Genomic DNA, 23,211 nt, shown 5'->3' on the forward strand with positions numbered 1-23,211 from the left:
TGTCACTGCAGCAATCTGCAAAGTCACTGTTGAGTTGAGAGGAATACCCTGAAATAAAAAACCCAGAAAAAGTAACAAGAAAAATTTCTAGCATACTTGGTTCTCTGTTGAGAGCACTTTTTTCTCTGGAGTAGAACATATGATTTATTTGAGCATATCTTTGAAAGGTAAGTGTGTTACATGTGGATTTTTTAGGAAAAGAAAGAAGTAAAATGGATAAATAATATAGGACAGAAAACTACTAACACTACTTTTTAAAAATACCTTTGCCTTCCCACCTCTGCCAGTGGTAAAAGGCTCATAAGTTCAAAGACCCCTTTATCTCCCCCTTTGGTGGATTGTTTTGGGATTAGGTAATTCTGTGGTTGGAATGGAACACCCCCACTCCCACCACTGAGTCTGTTGTAACTCATAGCTTTCATCCTTAACCCTGTAAGTCTGTTTCAATTGTTTAAAAAATGACTACGTGAGTGTCTGCATCGAAGCCAAAACTCTCTGTGAAAGCACTACTTGTCACCTCAACCCAATAAGGTAAACTGGGAAGTGAAAGTCCCTGTCTAGTATGACAGATAATACCAGCTTCCAATAGTCAAACCTGTCATTCCTGTTTTCCCACAGCAAAGAATCATTGTTCAATTATCAACTATATTGGTTTTTTTCTTCTTCTTTTTTTTTTTTTTTTTGGTTTTGGTTTTGTTTTTTTTTTAATTTAAAGCTACCAGGCATCATTAGTGGGGGAGGAAAATGACAAAATGGAAGAGGGTACATCACACTGATATTGGAGAAATGACACCTTTTTCATTTTCATCTTTTCTACAACATTGTGTAACATTTTTCTGGAAAATCCTGTTCTCTAAGCACTTAGGAAATATGTGCCTGTTCTACCTACTTGCCTGGCTCCCTGGTGTCTGAGTTTTGAAGGGAAAATGACAGTTTGGACCTGGAACACAGGCCACACAGAAGCTATGTGTAATATGCAGAAAACATGGAAATAGAGTTCCTGAGACATTAATGTGAGGATTCAGCCATGTACAGCTTTATAGTAGAAAGAGGATTGAATGATTTTTCAAATTGGCTACTGATAAATTTTAATATCAGGAATATTGCCTGACTCTTGATAGTATTTTGTTTTCAAAAGAAGTTGCAGGGCAAAGGGACAGTCATGTTCTAGAAGCTGCTGGGAGGATCTGTACAAAGTTGTATTGCCCTGGAAATGCAAAGGATGTTTGGATAGTCTGTGATTCAGCCATTTTCAAAGCATTTTGGCTTCAGTTAATTTTCTTCAGTGTTTTGAAGAATATGAATTGAATCTAACAGGAGGCTAAGCATGGGAAAAGCTAATCAAAAATATATTTGGCCCCAAAACTGGGAACAATGAAATAAAGGAGTAGGATTGTATGGTAAAGTTTAAATTGTCAAAAAAAATGGTGCTAGATTCTTTCAGTAATAGCATGTGAATCTCTCTTTTGTTTATAATTACTGTTTTGGGTGGGATTGTTTGATAGAACCAGACTCTTATCTTTGTGATGTTCAGTAGTATGATGAGGGGAATATAATTCTTGGAATTAAAATTACACTTTTTTTGGACTACTCTTAAGATAATGAGAATTCAGAGTTAAACTGCAAAATTTCATTCTGCAATGGGTTAGATGTTCGACACTTAAAAGAAAATTAGTTTGTCTTCAGTATTCATTGCACCTGGAAAAAATGGAGTGTTTCCTAACATGCTAAGATGTATATATATAACTGAGCAAAATAAGGCAAATAAACCTAGTTTATCTTCTGAAAATATTGGTGCTGTGCTGAATGTTGAGCTTTTAAAGCAAGAGGTGACTGTGCAAAAGAAGTGTTATTTGCACTAGCCTGATGTTTCACAGATCCCACAAGCATTGCTTCTCAAAACCTGTCCAGAAAGTGCTCTAGTGCCAGTTAACATTTGGTTGATCAGATAGAAGTTATGTGGAGGCAAAGAACACAGTAAGTGAAATGGCTATGGATTTGTTCCAAGTTTCTTTGTCTCTCACAGGTGAAATTTGTGCTCCTCACAAATAAGACACACAAGTATGTCTTAGGATCCCTAATTTGTACCTGGGGATGTCACAGATAAAGCTAATCTTGATAAGTGTTCCTTAAGCTTTATATTCTTTCTCTTATTCTCTCTAGCCAGTTTTAGCTGTTAGAGTCACCCAGAGAGAGTTTCTCATGTCACTTATGTCTCTAGTTTCCCTGCTTAGGAATGTCACTCAGGGTGGCGAGCACTCTCCCTCTGCTGTGTTAGCATGCAGGCAGGGCCTGGATGTAATGCACAAGGCAGCAGAAAGAGGTCTAAAAGGAACCCCACTGCCTGATCTACATGATATTGTCATTTGTTATGTGCAGTCTGGCTACAGGTCAAGTAGCAGCACATCAATTTCGCATGTAGATAAATACACAGCAGTTGATTTCACTTGCATCTCATTTTAATGAGAGTTTTCCTCTAACTTTTCATTGAAGAGTAAAGAAAACCTACCTTTCATGTAATTTACCTAATTGCTGATTATAGAGGATTTGCATAATATGACTACAAAACATACCTTTAATTGCAGGTTTTTTTCACAGCAATAAATTTTGATATGAAAAAGAATTTTCAGTCTGTGGTACATGGTGTACAAATTTAGATGTTGTGTATTTAACATGGCATGTATGATGTATGGTTTAACCTACTTACTTTGGCTTTTTAAGTTCTGCATTCCTAACTTTGCTTCCTGTCATCCTCTCAGGAACCCTGGGATGCACAGCACATTCCAGCACTGTTCTCTGCTTTCTGTGGTCTGCTAGTTGCACTTTCTTATCACCTCAGCAGACAAAGCAGTGACCCATCTGTGCTGATGTAAGTTGCCTGTAAATGTTATTTGCTGATTCCTCTGTACAGCACACAGCCAGAGTGATGTCTGGGTTTCAGAACCACAGGGGTTGCTTCCTGAAAGTACTGTGGTGAGGTGAAATTCCTCACCATGTCTACATGGTTGGTATCAGTCCTGTGTATGAATGAAGTGCTGCAGTCAGATCACCAGCAGGCCTGGTGCTCCTTAAGCAGCACTATCCAAAATCCCTGAAGCAGATTTTCTCCTCTGGGAGGTTGTGTGCTTGCCAGGTTGGGGGACAGTGATTTCATTGAGGGGGATTCAGGCAGCTAGAATTGCAGAATGTGCATTGGGTAGCACTGGAGCCAGGAGAAGGGACATCTAATGTGCTGGGAAGATGGCTGAATTCCAGCTCTTGCTGCAGATTATTACCTCTCAGTTGGAGGTTCCATCCTTCCTTTTGTTCTCTGACATAGTCTGCTAGAGGTAACCGAGGAGAGGAAGTGTATGCTGAGAGCTGATATGGCAGACAAGGGAGATTAAGGGGAGAAGTCCCAACATTGTGATCCGCATGTTGAGGTGATGTGTGAGAGAGAGAGTACCAATAGATCCATAGCTCAGGGACAAATGTGAATTTCCCAGTGAGAAAACTGTGATAAATGGCTGTTGCAGGGGCTGTGGGGACCAGCAAGCAGCTGGGCAATTACGGGTATGGCTGTGGGGCTAAGCAAGCAGATTTTGGTTTTGTGCAGCCAGTATCACCATGCCATTTGAAATTCTGATTCACAGACAGCTCAGTTTTATCATAGAAGAGTGCAGAAGGCCTGTGAGGAAACCCACAGGTCCTCTCCTTTGATTCATGAGGTGTGTTATCTCCTTTGATTCATGAGGTGAGGCTCAAGGCTCATTATGCACAATTCTACAATGCAGAAGAGAGTAGGGAGAAGTGGAGAGCTTTTTAGGCTCTCCAGGATTCTGTTTTAGTAGAGAAACTTGGAAAAAGCAGAACAACACTGATGGGAAAAAAGGATATAGAGCATTAGCTGGAAATTGTCATCCCAGAAAATCTTACTGAAGAGTTGAGAAATTCTTTCTTCACTATCCAAAAGTTTTAGGGAATCTGACATTTATACATTGCTGGGTTCTGGTGTGGCAAAGCAGCAAGAACTGCTTGCATGTCTTGCCATGAACTTGTGTGACATGGATGTCAGGTGGACCTGGATCAACTTTGTGAGGATGGTGTGTAGTTTATTGACCATTACATTATAGAACATAGGTATGGAAGGAAGTGAAGCTATGTGCTGTACTAGGGAGAGTTCTTAGCCTTGAAGTAAAATATACACAAGTATATTTGCAAATCAGCATGGAATTGTGAGTTCTTTAAATTTTGAGGTAATTTAAATGTGTCCTTTCCTCCCACTTCCCAGAAAGGACACAGCAATTCATGAACCTCTTTACAGAAACTTTTATTCCTTGAAACTTTTGTTTTAAGGAGTAATCTTAAGCTATTAAATGTGTTTTAACTTGTAAATCTAGCTAACAATTTTGTAACATGTGCAATGAAATATTCAGCAACTGGAATGGTTGTTAAAAATCTAAAAATTAAGAATACATGTACAGCAACATCAAATGTATATTGTGCAATTGTAAAAATGCATAATCCTTAAAAAGAGATTTAAGATTTTTTCTCTAAACAGCACTTAATTTTTAACTAAATTAGGGAGATTGGAAAAAGTGTTGAAGGTATAGCCTATAGCATAAAATTCAAGATGGATGAGGAGGTAGCACATAAATCCTGAAGACAGAATTAATATAGAGTTTGTACAGAACTGGCTTCCTTGACCATTTTAACATGGGTCTAAAGAGCTTTCATACTGGTTTCACCTTAGCTGAAACAAAATTTAGAGTCATAAATACACCTGTACCCTTTCTGCTTGTTCGTCTAAATGCCTAAGTCACGTTGACTGGGGTACTGAGACTCGTCAGGATTCTGATCCTGATTCAGAATCAGGATCCTGATGAGGACTTTCTGCCCTGATCACAGGTAGAGCTGGTTTGTGTCAGTCTCCAGTTGTACAGAGATAAGAATTCATATGTAAATATTAAGAAGGAAATCCTCTGTCCTTCAGAAATATTCCTATCTGTTGCACAAGTTCAGAAGTATCCTAACTAGGATTTTTTTTTAAACAGGTCCCTTATTCAGTGTAAATATGTCCCTCACTATCTACGCCAGCGATTTGAAGATTCATCAGAAGATCCACTCCCAGAAAAAATGAGAGAATCAGTGGTAAGGTTTTTTCTTTCATTACTTTCTGTTCAAAGCTCTGGCTCTCTCATCCATTTTGCCCACTGAGGAACCTTGTAAATGTTGTTGCTTAGTAATGTAAATTACTAAAAGCACAGATAGATGATCTTTACTATAAGGCCAGCAGTGAGAAGGGGATACATGCCTTTTTTTTCTCTCTGAATGGCTCCTTTGAAGGGCTCTGATGCATTGATTCTTTAATATAGTTCATGGGAAATGCAGTCTTAGGGCCAGGGGAGTGTCATCCTAGTACACAGAAAACTAATGCAGGTTTTGTGCACAGAGTTACAGCCTGGCAAGCTGGTGTGTCCAAGGTAGGCTGGATTGTTCAACAAGCATTCAAGAAGGTGAGCAGTCCTGCCAAACTGTCTGCACTGGAGAGGAGCAGGATTCAGTCCACAGAATTACATGTGTTTGAAACAGTCCTTATTATTTATTTTTTTATGGCTAGTGGCTACCTGTTTTTCAGAAATGCCTTTTCTGTGCCAGGAAATACTCTTGACTGTGTGCCTTCCACCCCAACCAAGCCAAGTGGAGCACACTGTCAGACTTGGCACCTAGAGATGGAAGAAGCACATGAAACTGGGATAGTATGGGAAAGGGAGGTGCATGCCTGGTGCCAAGCACTGCCATCTCATCAGCTCTTCTCTGCTTGGCAGGCTGTTTATTTACTACTGTCTGGCAGGAAGCTCTAAGTTGGTGTCAGCTTATTTCTCGCTTCAGCATAAACATCGTGAAGTGACCCATCTTCTTTTTTGTGTCTTTTTATATTAAAAAAAATGTTTTCTGTTACCCAGGGGAGGTTGATCTTATAAGTCATTCATGTGGGAAGATAATCAAGTTTCCAGAAATGCTAAGGGGTGTTTGACATGTATTAGTCATGTGAAGTGTCCTGCTTCCTGGCTGTCAGACAGCTCTTCCTCCTGACCACATCCCCAGTGCCTGCATCCAAGCATTTGCAACTTAGGCAGCTATTCCTAAACTTCTGAGTGCTCTCTGAAATCCAGGAGCATTCAGAGAGTCTCTGGAAAATACACTGCCTTTTTTCACCCTTAGACATGACCTGGTAATCCATAGTTCCTACTGGACTCCAGATGTCCCTTCAAAGGAATGCATCTCTCTTGTACATCTTCAATAATTTCTTAGGCATTTTATAAGGCATTACACAGCCTACATTCAGCATTTGTATTGATCCCACACTACCAATATTTTCTACTTTTCTAAGTTCCTGCTTAGATTGTAATTTTTACCATGTAAAACGTTATTTTAAACTGCTTCCTCTAATAAGGCCTACATAAGATTGTGATATGTCTATTTCTTGTTGCTTGTATTGAGCTACAGTTTCTTGCAAACTAAACTGTTTGCAACAGTTGATACTGGAATGTGAATGTGCATCTAGAAGCAGAGTAAAAAAATAAAGTATTTTTGTTAGAATTTTGCTGTATTCTGTAGTGTTTGTGGTGTGTAGGTTATTGCCACAGTTCATTGACATTCCGTTCTTGTACATGGGGACTGTGTGGCAGATGTAATGGAAAGCTTCTCATGCTCCTGTAGTTCTGTCTTTTGCTGATAGTGCCTTTCTTGGAGGAGTACAGAGTCTGATCTCATCTGTTCTGCAGATGGAGCCCAGCCTGGGGACTGAAGCATTTACTGCAGCTGTCCACTTAGCTGGTTTCATTTCACAGTGCAGAGGGAAACCTTGAGCAAGGCTTTAATATATTAAAAACAAAACCCAAAAATAATGGAAAAATCTGCATCTAAGATCCTAGCTCTATTTTCAAAATGAATTAATTCTGCAGACTCTCTAACAATTTTTATATCAGTGACATGGACAGGGATCTGCTGTCTTACTATGCAGCTGCACTTGGACCCTTGAGCCAATGGGGTGGATGCAGAATTGTAGGGATAACTGCGCTGGGATTTGCCGGACATAGAACTTCAGTTCTTCTCTTCACTATGTTTCATTCCTGTCACATTTTGTCACACTTTTAGGATTAATTAAGTGGGCTTCCTGGCACCTTTGCTCTCCAGGAAATACCTGGATTTTGGAATTGGCACTTTTCTGCTCCATACATTTGATACTTCATGCTGCTGCTATTAAGCAGAGGCTGCCTTCCTTCAGTGTTGCTGGAGCTTGCTAGTTCTTTGCCTTTGTTTTAGTATTTTTTTCCCTCTGTCTGGACTTCCTTTGATCTGTATAAAAATTGTGAGCAAAATTGTTTGCTTATGATGTCAATTAGCAGTGCAAATTTTGAAGAAATCAGCTGAAGAAAGAGAAGGTAGTTTCTGATTAATGTGGGTTCATTGTCTAACCCCTGTGTTGCCTGGTACCTCTGTCTCAGTTAAACACCAAGGAGACTCTCATTTCTATCTCACCAATGCAGTGCTAATGGGGAAAGTAGAGAAGAGTTGAGGCAGGAGACAATGCACGTGCATCAAGTTCAAGGAACACTGTGAAGTCACAGTCCCTGCTGACTTGCTTCAGCAGTAGCAGTCATGTTTAGGATGTAGGACTCAGCTGACTCTTCAAAGCCAATTTAAAATAATTTCCACAAGTTTTGTAAGGGAATCTTCAAACGGTTCAGAAGCTGGGTGAAACATATCTCAGTATTCAGAAGAGATTTCATGATGGTAGCTCATTTTTTCTTGAAGTCCTCCTCTGTGAGGAGAGTATTCCTAACCACTGTCAGTGGCAAGAGAAAGCAGGATGCAGCACAAGCCAGCCTTGCCTTGGTGACATGTGGTGTACATAACACCACTTAAATAAGACCCATTTTAATCAGAAAGTCAGAGGCATACAGAACCAAATCGCCTTCTCAAGGAGCTGAAAGCAAACAAGGTTAGTATTGTAAATTAATGTGTTGTTTTCTGCATGGCTTTGCATTGATGTTAGGAGTAATAAATACAGCATCACTAATGTTTAGCTCCATGACTTTTACCCTTTTCCTTTCTTTGAATAGCTGTGTAAGAATTGCCAGTTTGGAAGCCTGAATTATGAAGCAGCTGTGATTTGATAATTGACCATTCAGCTTTGAGAATGGAGCTTCCTACCATTATAATTAATTTCTGTAGGCATCCACATGGCTGATTACTAGATTAAGCAGTGGCCTGAGGGTGATAATGTGTTACATTCAAACTCAAGGTTCCTTTCTGGTCTTTAGTACAAACATTTAGATAGCTAATAAAAGGGTTTTTACAAAGCTCAAAAAATCTAATTGAAAATAATGGTTGGACTTGATGATTTTTAACATATTTTTCCACATAAACAATTCTATGATTCTGTGATAACAATTAAAACAAAAGAAAGTGCCACTCTAATATATTCTGCTTATGAAATCTCCAAGGCATCAAAGGTAGCAATGTTGGTTTGGGGTTTCTTTTTTTTTTAACCTTGAGTGTAAGATGAAGAGTGTAGGATGGCTTTCAGTCCAAACTATAACTATAACTAGAGAGGGTGACTATCTCTCACTGGACAGATTTGAACTGTGAATAGAGCTTAATTTTTACATTTTTGGAGCAATTGCAGTGAAGGGCTCAAGCATCACACTATAGAGCTATTCAGTAGTCAACTCATAAGTTCCTGGCCTTGGGAATGAATCCAAAATCTTGCTTTAGACAGTTGGGTCCAAAGTAGGCAAATGCTTTTTAGGGGCTAGCTGCCTTCCACAGGAAGGCCAGAAGCCACAGATCCACCCCCAGCAGGTAGATGCCCAAGGTTTTCTCCTGGAAAGTAGCTGTGAGTCCCTCTCAGCCAGAGACATCACTGCCATTTCCTGGGGGACCCTGTCCCCTGTGCAGTGACACGGAACAGAAGTGACCACTGCACAGCTTTGTTTCAGAAGGAAGAAAGCCTGAATTTTGTGAGAAGCTTGAAAGCGTTGGCCACATCAAGAGGGAACTCCTGTGGGGGCCATTGTGCAAGTCAGCAGCTGAGCAGTATATTTACATTTTTAAACAGTTCAGTGCAAGGGCAGAAGGACAAGCATGGGCATATGTGACACTTCAAATGCTTTAAATATTCCCAGAAATGGAAAGCAGTTTTCTAATTCGGGGCTAAATATCTGAATAATAACAATTTCCTTAAGAACACAGGCATTTTTTTGTATAGGATTGTCAAAAGTGATGAGAGCATTGTAAAAAGGACAATTGCAAAATGAAAGATGGGAAATGCAAGTCCTGTGCAATATAATTTGTGTAATATGTTTCCTTCTGAATGTAATGTTTGAAAAGATTATCTTTGGTGATCTGGCCCAGAATGGAAAGTTAGGATGCTAGCTCTCCCCGAAATGTGCATCATTATCTCCTCTGCTGATTTTACAGCTAAATTCTTAATATTTTCCATGGTTTTTGAAGTGTCAGCTTCTTCAGTCATCTGATTGTGAAAGAAATCAGTCATTTTAATAGTAAGCCTTTGGGATTGTATAGAAGAGCTTGTGAATGTGATTGGAGCATGTTTGTTGTTCTTAGAAGCTTGTTTTAGATTACTGAGTAGTTGAATTCAGCTGTGCAGAAAATGATACTTGATCAAGACTTTTCATGCTGTGTATTCACAAAAGGGCTGAAATAGTGCCATATAAATTTAACTGCTTAATTTTCTCAGATACTGCTGTTCTAAATAGATTTTGTATGTGCAACATCTTTAAAAATAGCTGGAAAAGTTAAAAAAGTAATTTCCATTGCATGGATTGGAAATAATTCCGTTGTTCATTTTTATTAGTCTGCGTTTTTTCACTTCTGCCACTTGCTACTGAGAGAAACTTGTGAGAGAACTGAACAAAGAAGACTTGTGGGGACAGGCAGGGTGCAAAGGTTTAGTCAGGGATGAGAAGGCTTTTCCTGTGAGCTCCCTCACGTTGTGGCTCTTCTGTTGAACGCAATAGCCAAGGAGCAAAGCCAGCAGATGGTCAGGAGGAGTTACCAAGATCTAACTCTGCTCTCACACCTTCCCTCCACATGTAGCCCATGCAGAGTGTAGGGCTGTCCAGGGAAGGATGGCTCTCAGAGCAGAGGGAGCCCTGCTCTTTTGGAGGCATGTGCATACTCCTGGGAAGGGCAAAGGCCGTGGTGGTTGCTTGAGATTTCAGCTAAGCCGTATTGGGGTTTCCTGGGACAAAGCAAAAGTACTTTCAGAGCCTGAAGGCTTTTTAGTCCTGCTGCATTTCAAAGGGCTGCTGCAGTAAGTGGAAGTGCTGATGCTGGTGACCTTTTACTGAGAAGCATCTTTCATAACAGGGAGTGATAGGCATCCTAAATATAGAGGTTGCTACCAGCTTCCCCAGTAATTCGCAACCCTTCTGTTCTTCACTTGTTCTGCTTGCTTTCTTTTTCTCTCTTTCATTCGTAGCTTTGCTGTACCATCATTATTTTAGTTTTCTTTCTTTTTCTCTGATGAGATTCATTAAGCATACCTAGATTGCACCACCAGGAAGTCAGATGAACCTCTGGTTCTAACAGAAGTGTTGCTTTTCATGTGTTGTTTCTAGGTATCTTTGAATTAAAGCATAAGTTAGGCTCTAAACCAAGAGCTACAAATAGTTTCTCATTTGGTAACTTAGCAGCAGTATTGAGTGCTGAACCAAAATGCCCTTCTCATAAATCTAAGAAAAGATTTTCATTTACTCACAAAAGCATTTGGATGACCTCTGAAGTACAATTCAGAAGGCCACACAGATCACAAGCCATCTTATTTATTTGTTTACTGAGAGTGACATTTTAATCACAAAAAAAAAATGTTTTGTAAAAACAGTGGTATTTCCAATCTTTAGAAACAAAGTTACTCCTACCATAGTTACAGATCTTTATATAAAGGCAGACATGTCCTTTCATTACCATTCAATGATACTGGAAAAAAGTCTTATCTAAAATCCACAAAATCTCTCTGCAATTTGATTTCCAGTAAAGAAAATTAGAGAATGGGACATGTCACTTTAGAACATAATAAATTTATTAATGTTGAGTCTTAGAATATATTATGGAAAAGCATGATTTTTTTCAGTAATGCAAGAGAAAGGGAATAAGAAATATTAGTTCTTGAAAATAAGAAATGGAACCAGAATCTTGATTCCTGAAAATAAGAAAATTGTAGTGGAAAAGAGTGATATTCTTCAAGCAGAATCAGATTCAGTATTGAAATGTATTGCTTTTATTTCTCCACTATTATAACTATGCTATTTAAAAATATAATTCAAAATTAGGCATGAAGAATTTAAATGTGATTACTTCAACAAACCTGGAGTGTGGAGAAATAATTTCCCAAATAGCTCCCAAAAGCAGAGTGGAGAAAATACTTTTGTATTAGGGAGTGCTAATTAACCTTATCGCAATGCAGTGTGTAAATAGTTGAGAATAAAGTAATTTACTTCGGTTAAAATAGTGCTGCCTTACTAACTTTGTATAAAATAACTATTTTCACAGAAAGAAATATTGAAATCAGATCTCATTGTCTGCACAGCAGCTGCTGTTCTGTCATTTGCTGTCAGTGCCAGTACTGTGTTTCTGTCATTAAGGGTATGTATCTATCTTTTTTTGTCTCCCTAAGGTATTATGTCTCTAATGCAAAACCACACGATGCTTCTACTGGAAAGAATAGACACTGTGCAAAGAGAAGTTAGTGAAAATGTGTTTAATGGTCATGATAACACTATTATATCTGCAAAGCAGTTAGTTTCTGGATATTTGTATTAATTTCAGTATTACTTATTTGCCATCTCTTTTCTTATACCTCCAGAGTGCTTACAATATGGAGCCCAGAGGACAGAATGAATAAGCCTGATATTTTGCCTTTTTTCCTCCAATCATTGAGGAAATAATTGATTAATTGTGTATGCAAAACACATATGTCAAAATCCATATTCACCTAGAGTCAAGAATTTGAATATAGGAATAAAAACTAATTGTACAAAAATGCAATGGAAGCTGTTAAAAATGTTTATATATATATATATATATAAATGTTGTATGCAATTTAAAACTGTGTTTCCTTTTTTTTTCTGCTTTGGCCCAGCCATTTCTCAGCATTGTCCTGTTTGCTTTAGCATGGACAGTGGGATTTGTAACACATTACATCCTCCCTCAGCTCCGCAAGCATCACCCCTGGCTCTGGATCTCCCACCCCATACTCAAAAGCAAAGAGCACCAGCAGCGGGAAGTGAGAGGTTTGTAATGCATGCAATGATTTCCAGCTTGCCTTGGTTTGAAGATCAAAAAAATACCCAGAAGTAACAGAGCTGGGAGAATAAATTAACCTTTTACTTTTGAGTAGCACATGTATCTGATAATTTTAATTTTTCCACCTCACTGCCAGCAGATCTGTGAATCTGTAGGACTTGTCTTCTCAGGCCAGATGGGCTGAGGCCAGGCAGACACTCCTGGAGATTTAGTCTGATGCCCCTACTGAAAGCAGGGTCAGCTAGTAGAGCAGGTTGCTCAGGGCTGTGTCCAGTTTTTAATATTTTCAAGCATGGAGACTCTAAAACCTTTCTGAACAACCTATAATAGCGTTCAGTCATCCTTACAATAAGAGAGGTTACTTCAAATTGTGGTGTTTGAGTAGGTTTTTGGTGGGGTTTTTTGGTTTTTTTTTTTTGTTTTTTTTTTTTTTTTTTGGTTTTTTTTTTTTTTTTGGTTTTTTTTTTTGGTTTTTTTTTTTGGTTTTTTTTTTTTTTTGTGGTTTTTGGTGGTATATTGGTTTTAGTTTTAGTGCTGTTTTTTTGTTGAAATGGGTTTTCATTTTGTGCCCATTTCCTTTTGTCCTGTCACTGGCCACTACTGGGAACAGAGTGGCTCCATCAACTTTACTTCCCCCAAAAAAATACCTCAAAAATTCTGCCAATCAGGCATTAATAAGATGCCCCCAAGGCTTTTTCTTCTCAAAGCTAAGCAATCCCAGCTCTCTGTTTCTCCCTCTGTGTTGAAGGTTCCTGTCCCTTAATCATTTCACAGCCTTTATGTGAACTTTCATGAGCCACTGTCTGATCTGCCTTTTGTTTTACATTACAGTATTGTTGCTTGCTGTGTTGCTTGACATGATATAGTTCATGCCTAATACATTGGCATTCTGCATAATATAAAAACTTACAAGATTGATGAAACTGAGGCAGATTTTTTTCTACTTTCTGACATATCAGCAAAAGTAGTGCAATTTAAATGTTCTAATTCCAGTTGCAATACTTTTAGTGAAACATTAAAATTGAAAAGAACTGCAAATTTTTTAAGTTTTTTTTTCTTGCTGATGTCTGCTGGTTTCCCTGGGTACTGCCTTGATACATGTGAATATCAGTCAATATTTTAGTATGTCCAGATCTGATTTCCTGTTCTGATAGAGTTATTTCTGAATCAGGCAGTGTGCTTTGAGAAGCCAAGCTTCCCCCCTCCACCCCAGCTCTCTTGCATTTGCTACCAGCCAAAAGCTTGGTTGTCATTTCTTGATGGATCCCACGCCTTAATAATCCTCAGTGTATGTTTCTGAAGTATTTGAAGGCAGCATTTGCAGAACAGTCTGTAGAGGGACTTTGGTCTTTTCTTCAACTAGACTGCAAAAGAGTTCAGATAACTCTCTGAAAAACCATACATTGAGGACTTAAATTTTTTTTGTTTAAAAAAAAAATTGCAATTCAGAATGATTACTTTCTAGGTAAGGGTTGGGTATGAAAAAAGTACCCAAGAGACTTGATTGAATGTTACTTTTTAACTTTTACTGCAATATGCCTAGGAAGTTATAATAGAAATGTAAATACTGAGCACCATGCCCAGCTGAAAACAGTGTTCAGGACTTCCTGTCCCCAATAACCAGCAATTCTGATAAATACCCAAGTTGCAGTGTTTGTTTCAGCACCTCATCATAAAAGACCACAAATGATTTCTTTGCCTTGTTCTGATTAAATCTGTCTTCATTTGTCAGAAAACACTGTTTTGCTAAATGCAGTGACTCAGCATTTGAAAAGGTTGAAGGTAGAGACCTGCTGGACTCATTTCTACAGATGGGTTTCCTTCTGTTTTCAGATCCAACTGTATTTCTCATTCTGCCCAATGTGGGGAACAGGCTTTTTTTGCTTCTTTTACAATCCTCATTTATATGTGACCCATTCCTGTACTTTGGGGTCTAAGTATTGTTGCATTGTAGCTGGCATTGTGTGTTAGAAAACAAGAGTTAAAAAAAAATTAAATATATATATATATATAATTTCAGTCCCTTAGGCTTTTGCAGAGGTTTTTTTATCATGTCTGAGATGAGACAGACTGTGGAAAAGGTAATCCCTTTGATAGATATGTCTGACAGGCTATCTTCTTCTTTTGTCCTGTAATAAAAATGCAGGAACTAAACTTTAAAATGTTCTCTGTTTGTATGGAAAGAGAAACTTGGAAAAAGGACAGTAGTACCCCATGGTTTTCAGGTGCAGACAACAAAAGGACAAGTACACAAAATAAGATATCTGTGGGGAGATTTTACTGCATAGATTTTCATTTGAATTTATTTTTTTACAAGGGTAGTGGTATTGAAAGGCGAATGTCTGCTTGCAATTAAACAAGCAGCTAACAATGACAATTCCATAAGTTTATTCCTGGCTTTGTTGCACAGACTCTGGATGAGCTACTTGAACTTTAAGGAGTTCCATAGAATAGCAATTATCAGACCAGTTCTTGTGATGCCTCTGTGAGATAACTCAGTTGTTACTTGTCATTGGCTTGGCTGGCTGTAAGACGAAAGGCTTAGGTCAAGATGTATGAGCATATGGTGTAAGAGTTGTGTAGAAACTAGTGCAGGACTAAATGAGAAAGAAACACTGATACACTAGACTATATTTTCTTCTCCTTCCTCCTCACTACTGCTTTTATACCCCACAGGCTTGTGTAAGCCATTTTCAAATCATCTGCATCTTTCCCTGGGGCCCCTCCCTCTGAATGTGAGCTCTTTTTTCTGTCTCCATTGTCTGGACAGATCTCTCTCTGCTCCTGTATCTACCTTCTCTTTGGTTTGTGTGATATGCTTATCTGTTTACTGAAGCTTGAGTTCTTGCACAGAGCTCATCTTTGGACATGGCTGAATATCTTGAGCTCAGGAGGAGGAGAGAGGAATGAGGAAGAACAGCTAATTTCCAAAATGGACATTTTGCTGTGTGTATGAACTTTTAGGAGGTGGCCTTTAGGTAATGAAGGGGAAATATGTTATAGGAAGAAACAGAAGTTAATTATATTTTCTGAAGGTGGATTTTTGCAAGAGCATTGCCTTAGCTTAAGGTACTGGCAAAGCATGACTTCAACCTAATTGCAAAGGATTGTTTTAGATCTTTCTCTTAGCCTATGCAATATTCAACTGCCCCTGTAGAATGTGGAAATCCATTGATTCAGTATGTCTTCTTTGCCTGTCATTGAAAAGGTGTGTATGGAAGAGAGGAGTGTCCACATAGAATTGTTTTCATTTTGCAGGGATGATTATTGGAGATTCAATAGCTGGCATTTTTATTTCTGGGTTACTTCTGCCTTTTTGTGTTCCCTGTTTTTCCAATAACCTCGTCTAGCTGAGTGCTGAGGAAAAAGGCATTGTTTTTGTCTGTACACCAGTGTTTCTGCACTCAGTTTGCCTAAGTTCTCATAGCAGTTGAATTGCATGGAGCATTCAGTTCTTGTTTAATACTCATATTAAGCACTATGGTATTGTTGGAAAAGTCTACTGAAAAAAAAGCTATTCCTTAGAGAGGAATGATGTGAAATGTAATCCTGGCAGATACTTCTTACAGAGTCTAAGTGTTTTGGGAAACATCTATGACAGTTTGTAGCTCCTGATAATTCCTCAGAATTTAGATCTCAAGGGGTATTTCATTTATCAGTGAGATCAATGATAATTTACAGTCTAATGAACAATGTTTTCCTACTATAAGATGGGGAACTAGAGGCACAGAGTTCAAATGAGATATCCTAGGTGATTTAGCAGGTCAGTACCAAACCTGGACAGGGCCTCTCTGGGGTCATTACATCCACTGAGAGTACTATTTAATATACTGTCAAAATAATTGGATGAGGTAAAAACTACCATATAGCATGTACTGTCTTTTATTGTTTCTGAACATGTCTCAGGAGAGCAGTTATAAGGAGCAATACAGATACTCACTAGAGAACAAAATGATTTCTCTACTGCCAAAAAATTATGAATTCCATTGTTTCATAAATTAGTTGGTTGACTGTATTTATTAATGTGAGCTAACTCATGTCTCTATGGTACTCCAGTGCAAAAAATGCTGATGATTTGATGACACGATCTGTTATCTGAATTTCTATTTCAGATGCTGCTCATTTGATGTGGTTTGAAAGGCTTTATGTGTGGCTACAGTGCTTTGAGAAATACATTTTATATCCAGCCATAATACTGAATGCACTCACCATTGATGCTTTCTCAATTAGTAAATACAAGAAGCTTGGTACACAGTAAGTAGATTATAACCCAAAGCATGTGATTAGTAGAATATTTGGTTTTAGACTGAAGACAGAGAAATGGAATCTGTTTTTAAATAAGCCTGTAATCTTGTTGCCGTTTGCTTTCATGCATATTAGTTCAAAATACAACAATCATTGGCTTTGCTGCAAGAAAAATGCAAAACTATCTTAGCACACTAAAATATGTCTCCAGTGAGAGTGAGTGAAATTAAAAGATTAAAGAGCTATATATAGATATATATGGAAGGTCTAAATGTCAATTAAAAGCAAGACACACTATACTAGGCTGCAGGTGTTTAATGGGCATAAACTCAGTGGGGTAACTAGAATTAATCAGCTGAAAATGAGAAATCTAAGCTGGATATCAGGAAACATTTCCTAACTGAGGATTTTTAACACTATGCCGTAGTCTCCCAGAGGAGTTATCAAAAGCTTCACCACACAAAGTCTTTTAAGGCTGAATAAAATATTAAAGAGTGTAGAAAGGTGTGTAGTCCTGCCCTAAGAGTGGTTTGAGAAAGGTGGGGGTACAAGTTTTGATGAAGTCTGATGTCTTAGATATTAAGCAGAACTGGTGATGTTGATCCATGGTCTCACAGTATGATCCTTGCAGACAGCCTTTTATGGTAAGTGTTTTAGTCAGTGACTTGCCTACTGCAGATATTCAGCAGGCTTAGTGACTGCAGTATCCCTAGTGAGCAGAGTTTCTGCAGTCTTTTTATCAGAATGACAGTGATGCAGATGATAAAACAAAGAAACAGCCTTGGAATGTTCCAGTAGCAAGAAAAACTGCTGGGAGGTGGGGGAGAGTTCCTCAGTATCCAGAATAATAAAGATTCTTAATTTCATATATTAGATAAAAGAACTTTGATGTAAAAATTGCATGTTGATTTAATAATTTCTCTCTCTTGAGGAGCAACACAGCTTTAGGAACTACACAACTATATGGAAAAGGCAGCCCTTGCTTTTAGGGGTTGAAACTTGGACTAGGACATTAGTCAAATTTTCTGCATATTTCCCATAGACAGCTACTTTTCTAGAGAGACTCTCACCAGGTACTCATTGATAACCTCTGTATCCCCACTGACCTTTTTTCCCCCCAGGCACTTGGAAGATGCTACAGCTAAGGTGCTTCAAGAGTTCAGGTGTGTTGTGTCCACAGTGACACTAAATCCACACTTGTCCTTCTATGTAGTTCTCCAAGGCTGGGAGAATTAAAAGTAGTCAGAATGCCATTTGTTACTAGCTAGCAGACGTGACTGAATACATGCACAGAGCAAATAAGTAGGGTTAGGAAGGTGCTATTTTTACACAGTCATTCCTCCAAGCTAGATTGCACTTTAAAGTATCACCTCCCTCAAGTGTTCAGAAGAAATGAGTCAGACCCCCAGAAGTCTTGAGATTAGAGAAAGTAATTACATTTGTCTGCCTCTGATTGTTTGGCCTGTGGGGGAATACCACAGCATCCTTTCCTTCCCCATCCCCCTTGTGTCTGTGTGATCACCTGTGTAAAATCTGCTTTCTCCTTTTCCTTATAACTCTGGTGTATCCATGAAACTCCAAGGATCCCTTTTTGTCTGGCTTTCCTCTTTAATACATTCTCCCTACAGATGCCATCCAAATGTTGCACACAAAGCATTCATCTTCAAATCCTGCCTTTTTCTTAACTCTGTAAACCCATGAGGGATCCTGGACTCTCCTTCCTACTTCACATACAGTGTTACTGAGGGTTGTACTTGCTGTACTTTAATGGCTGTTTTCAGTTGCTGGAACATTCCTTAGTTATTGACCACCTGAGGATCAGACCACATCATGCTGTAGGGAAGGGAAGACATCCTCCCACTCTGTGTCTGAAAGTGTCTGAGGCACATTTTGTGTGATTTGATGTCAGAGTTTCCTCAAATTGAATTTATCTTTTAAAGAAGCTTCACCTTGCTTTGTGACTTAAAGGACTGCAGCAGTTTGCTTCTTGAGGAGGCAGAACAGCTCCTTTATAGTCAGGAGTTTGCTTGAGCTTTCCAGACCCTGATGTGCTGGTTATTAGCAGGAGTCATGCTGACAGCACCTGCCCCTACTGCCTGCCAAAGAGGCACTGGAAATCAGCCCCCCTTCTCACGCTCCCTTACATCTTTTCCCAGGAGTTAAGGCCCCAGGAAAAGCACCTTGTGTGGCAGCATTTTCAAAGAAGAAGGAATAATGAGCAAATTATTTTCTGTTACCTCTGAATGCACTATTTTGTAAAGTAATTTTTTGGTGAAAGTTTCATCATGGTAACACTACAGAGGCAAAAAAGTCTTCCTTTTGCTCTATAATCTGTAAGCTTCCATGTGAAAATTTCTCCAAGTTGCAAGATTTTGCTTCTTTCTGAAGAATGAGATATACAACTGGTTCATATAGGATACACTAGGATGGCTTCTGGTGGCTTCAGAATCTATTTAGTTTTGTCATTAGGTTTTCCATTCAGAAAGGTGGGGAAAATTGAAAAGAGCAGCTTTGACAAGGTGGAAAATAAGGTCAGCCTGGTGTTTCATTCCAACAGTAATGCCCTGTTGATCCTTTAGAATGACCAGCACTCAAAGTTGCATCTGCTTTACAGCAGATACACAATAATGAATAAATGTCACATAAAATAAAATCAACCTTGAAAATAGGAATCTTGCTAGGATGGAGAAAACCTGTTGAGAGCTTTCTAGCCTGCCAAGTGTCAGTCATGGCAGCAGGTATCCTCCTGGTTAGCAGCAGGATGGAGAACCTTCCATGCATTTTGCAAACACCTGTCCTGCTTTCTCACACATTATACATTGAAGTCCTCACATTTTGGGAGACATAGGCAGAACACAATTTCTTTTCATCTGAAGAATTGGTTTTAAAAACTTTCTGATCAAGAACCAGTGGTAGGAATTTCAAACACTTCACATCTATGTGTATTTCTATCCAAAATTTTGGCAGTGCATAATGAAATTGCAAATAAAATTATAAATTCTGTTATAAAGGAAAATTTCTTGTAATAAAAAAAATTGAGTGTAAGGAGGATTTTTTCAAATTATACTAATGTATTAATGAAAGTGCCTACGTATTTCCTGGACTGAAATTTTATTTTAAGAGGGATATAAAAATGTCTGGTCTAGATTCTTGGATTTCAGTAGTCATTAGTACTCTTTTAAATACAGAGTTCATTCTTTTTTGCAACTTCCGAATGTGTCATAATGATAAGGGAAAAATACAAAATTTCACATAAGCAAAATAAATGTGATGATTTCTGATATTAATTCTATAGCCTTTTAATAAATAAGATATGTAAATTGACATATACATAGCAATCTAAAATACATCTGGTACAGATATTTGTATTTTAGAGCTTCTTAATTTAATGCCTTATGTCTTGATTAGGTTTTTCTCTCTGCTTTTCTTACAGCTGTGATATTATCCTGATAACAGTTGCTGGGATGAAACTCCTCCGCTCCTCATTCTGTAATCCCATTAATCAATTTGTTACATTGAGCTTTACTGTGATCTTCTTCCGATTTGACTACAGAGACATTTCAGAAAATTTCTTGCTGGATTTCTTCATGATGTCCATTGTGTTTCATAAGGCAAGTTTTAGAATTCCTGTAATTTCTTTGGAAAATATATCTTCTCAGTGTCACCTGGATGATCAATATGTTAGGACTTTTTAGAAGTAATGAATGCATACATGGATTCAGATTACTGGTACTATAGAGGAAAAAATCTGTTAAATTGGAAAAGTGGCTTTGATTAAGTGTTTTTTCTGGCTTTGCACAATGTTTTTCATCTACTTTTTGTTCACGTGTTGCTATATAAAGTTCAGAATTGTTGTTCTCAAGAGGAGAGTCCTCAATGAGTTTGAAAGAGCCTCTTGGGTCATTAGTGCAGGACTGCCCTCCAGATCAATCGCCTGGTGTTTTTATCTCTGTTTCCTTTGAATGCCTCTAGTGGTTGACTCAACAACTTCCTTTGGGAAATTATTCCATTATCTAATCACCCCCATGATAATAAATGTTTTCCTAATGTCAGCCTTAACATTTTTCTTCTCCTATTTTCAGTCTGTTATCCTTGTGATTCTGCCCTTAACCTTAACCTCAGTGCTCCTTCCTTTCTATTACATTGTTAACTCTTGAAGTGTGCTCTGTTGAGTTTATTTAAAAACTACCAAACCCTTTCTGCATCAGTCAGGTCAGACCTTGTCTTTATTTGGAATCCAAGCTGTTTCACTGGAAAAATTAGGTTTAACTGATACCTTGAGAAAATATGAGAAAGTAATGAAGATTTCAAAGTATTTGTACAGGGTTAACTCAGGTGAGGTATTTGGTTTTGTTATTCTTTGTTTCATTTGGGTTTTTTAGCTCAGGCTTCTTTGTTTGGTTTCTTTTTCTAAAATATACCTACTATATGTGTGAGTATGACCCAGTTAGCATCCCTTAGTTTCTGAGAGAAGAAAGACATGGTTCCATATTGATTGCTGAATGTGCTGGGAGATATTTAACCCTTCTACACAAGGGGCATCAGCTCATACTGCTGTCCATGGCCTCCTGGAAGTTTCAGGCTTCTTACAGAAATGCCCAGTTCATTGGTGTTACATTGGGAGTTACCAGTCATTTAGGGAAAGAGCAAAGGAGAAATTAAATGCTTTTCCTGGTTCATGCTGTAAGGGAGGATGAGATACCTTGGTGAGGTAACTTGCTCACACTTTCTGCTGAACTCTTGGACCACTCTCCAGCAGAAGCTTCACCTGCCTGCACCCTCAGAACTGTTGTTCTACTTTCTCTCTGCTGGGGTGAGAAGTCAAGGGCTGGGGAGGAAGGGCAGAAGAAGGGGAGTAGAAGAGAAGAGACAAATCTCTGCTTTAATAAAATCCCCCTCCACCATACTCTGATCCTAAAACAGGACTAGGGTAATTTTTAAAGCTTCTTAGCTTAGAGTGAAAGATAACCAGTGAAAGTGATGCAGAGTTTGCTAGCAAGCCAGTTTCCAGTGTTTGTGTCATTACCACTTTCCCTAGAGAAAGGGGTAAATTTCTGTCTACAGAGAAGTTTGTAACTGATGTGCATCAGTGGAAGTCCCATGTCTGAATGATGGTTTACTTAGTCCTAAAACTCATCCTCTAAAAACTTCTTTACAGGATCAAAAAGTTAGCACACTAGAATTGAAAATTCCACTATTTGTTAATTCTTTTGAAAATGTTGACCTCATGAGCATATCACAAAATCCTGCTGTGAATTATTGCATGCTTTTGTAAGAAAGAGATATGAAGTCTTTTCAGTAGAATTTTTTACAGAGTTACTTGGGTAGGTTGAAGCTACTGTTCATGGTAGAAAGCTTAATGTTAGCAATGAGAATGAGATGATAAAGGATACTTATTAAATTAAGCAGAGATGTTTGCTTGAATAACTACTACTCTACTAGACTGAAAGCTGAACTGCAGACATGTCATTTTAGCATTGGTCTTCCATCTTCATATCTAACTATCTGAAATTTTGCAGGTCATTAGTTCAGCAAGTGGAATTGTCCTTGTTCCATTTAAAAATTTCAAGTCAAATGGTTGAATTATTTATATTATAAAAGTACATGAACAGTTTCACAATGATCATTAAATCCACTCTGAAAAATAGCATTGCAGATGATAGCAATTAAATTCCTTTTAATTTCAAATCATAAGGGACATAAGTTTTCTTTATCCTAATTAAGATTTGAGCTTTAATTAGCTCAGCATTGTGGAACTTCAGTAATGGATATGATCACTTGAGAATAAAGATGGTGTGTGTTTATTTCATACTATAGGCTCTAAACAAACTGCATCCGCCTTTGTTCCTAAAAGCTTCCGGGTCTTCACAGATTCTGTCTGTATTTCAGTCATTTTTGTGTTTGCACTTTTTTTAAAAAAATACAAACAAAATCTGAAATACTGTTCTATTACTGTCACCTTTATCTAGGCAGAGTTTATTACACAGTCATGACTGATTTCTGTTTGAACATTGAAAATGTCAGTTTGCCACTCTCTTAATTAGAGAATGCTAGAAGCACTGTGTCTTAGTCATAGTAGCAGCAATTTTTAAGCAAGTTTACCCTCCGAAAAGCTTTGCATGCTTTCAAAACACAGTGGTAATATTTTTTTTCTTTGACCAGGCACTGAGGAAAAAAGAATCTAAATTCAAAACAGACATTCACTGCACTAGTCACTCTTAATGCAGATTCTGTGGAATAAAACTTTGCTAATAAGGTTTGGTCGAGTATTTCTAAATAGCTCACTGATTGTGATTCCCTTGTTTTCCCCATTGTGATGTTGATTTAATGTAATTTAGTCAAATCAGAAACTTCAAATGAGCATACTGCTCCCTGAGCAAGCTGGGACACGGAAGTCCAAATTGCTGCTCCCAGATTTTCATCTCTCTTAGCCAAAACACCCACACTGAGATAACATAGAGAACAAGAGAGTCTATTCAGTTCTGTTCCTGAGAACTTTTTTTCTTTTTTGCCTTTTTGACATCATAGGACTTACTAATGTGACACAGTTAATTCAATTTTTTTTTTTTTTAATTATTAGCTGTTTACGTTTTGACAATTCACAGAATGTGTAAACACTACATGTTGATTTATGTATATGCAGTGTGCTAT

The 23,211-nt window shown here is 38.1% G+C and overlaps 1 protein-coding gene across 1 annotated transcript in view; it reads left to right on the forward strand.

The window, feature by feature from the left end:
• The window catches only part of PCNX2 (pecanex 2), a 148,286-nt gene that overhangs the window by 59,115 nt on the left and 65,960 nt on the right, over nt 1-23,211 (forward strand). The window contains exons 16-21 of the mRNA XM_079297526.1: nt 2,760-2,869; nt 5,034-5,130; nt 11,563-11,655; nt 12,152-12,302; nt 16,428-16,569; nt 19,994-20,171. Coding sequence (XP_079153652.1) covers nt 2,760-2,869; nt 5,034-5,130; nt 11,563-11,655; nt 12,152-12,302; nt 16,428-16,569; nt 19,994-20,171 — 771 coding nt within the window. The remainder of the gene's footprint in view (nt 1-2,759; nt 2,870-5,033; nt 5,131-11,562; nt 11,656-12,151; nt 12,303-16,427; nt 16,570-19,993; nt 20,172-23,211) is intronic.

This window comes from Erithacus rubecula, assembly GCF_903797595.1.
Source record: "Erithacus rubecula genome assembly, chromosome: 2".
NCBI lineage: Eukaryota > Metazoa > Chordata > Aves > Passeriformes > Muscicapidae > Erithacus > Erithacus rubecula.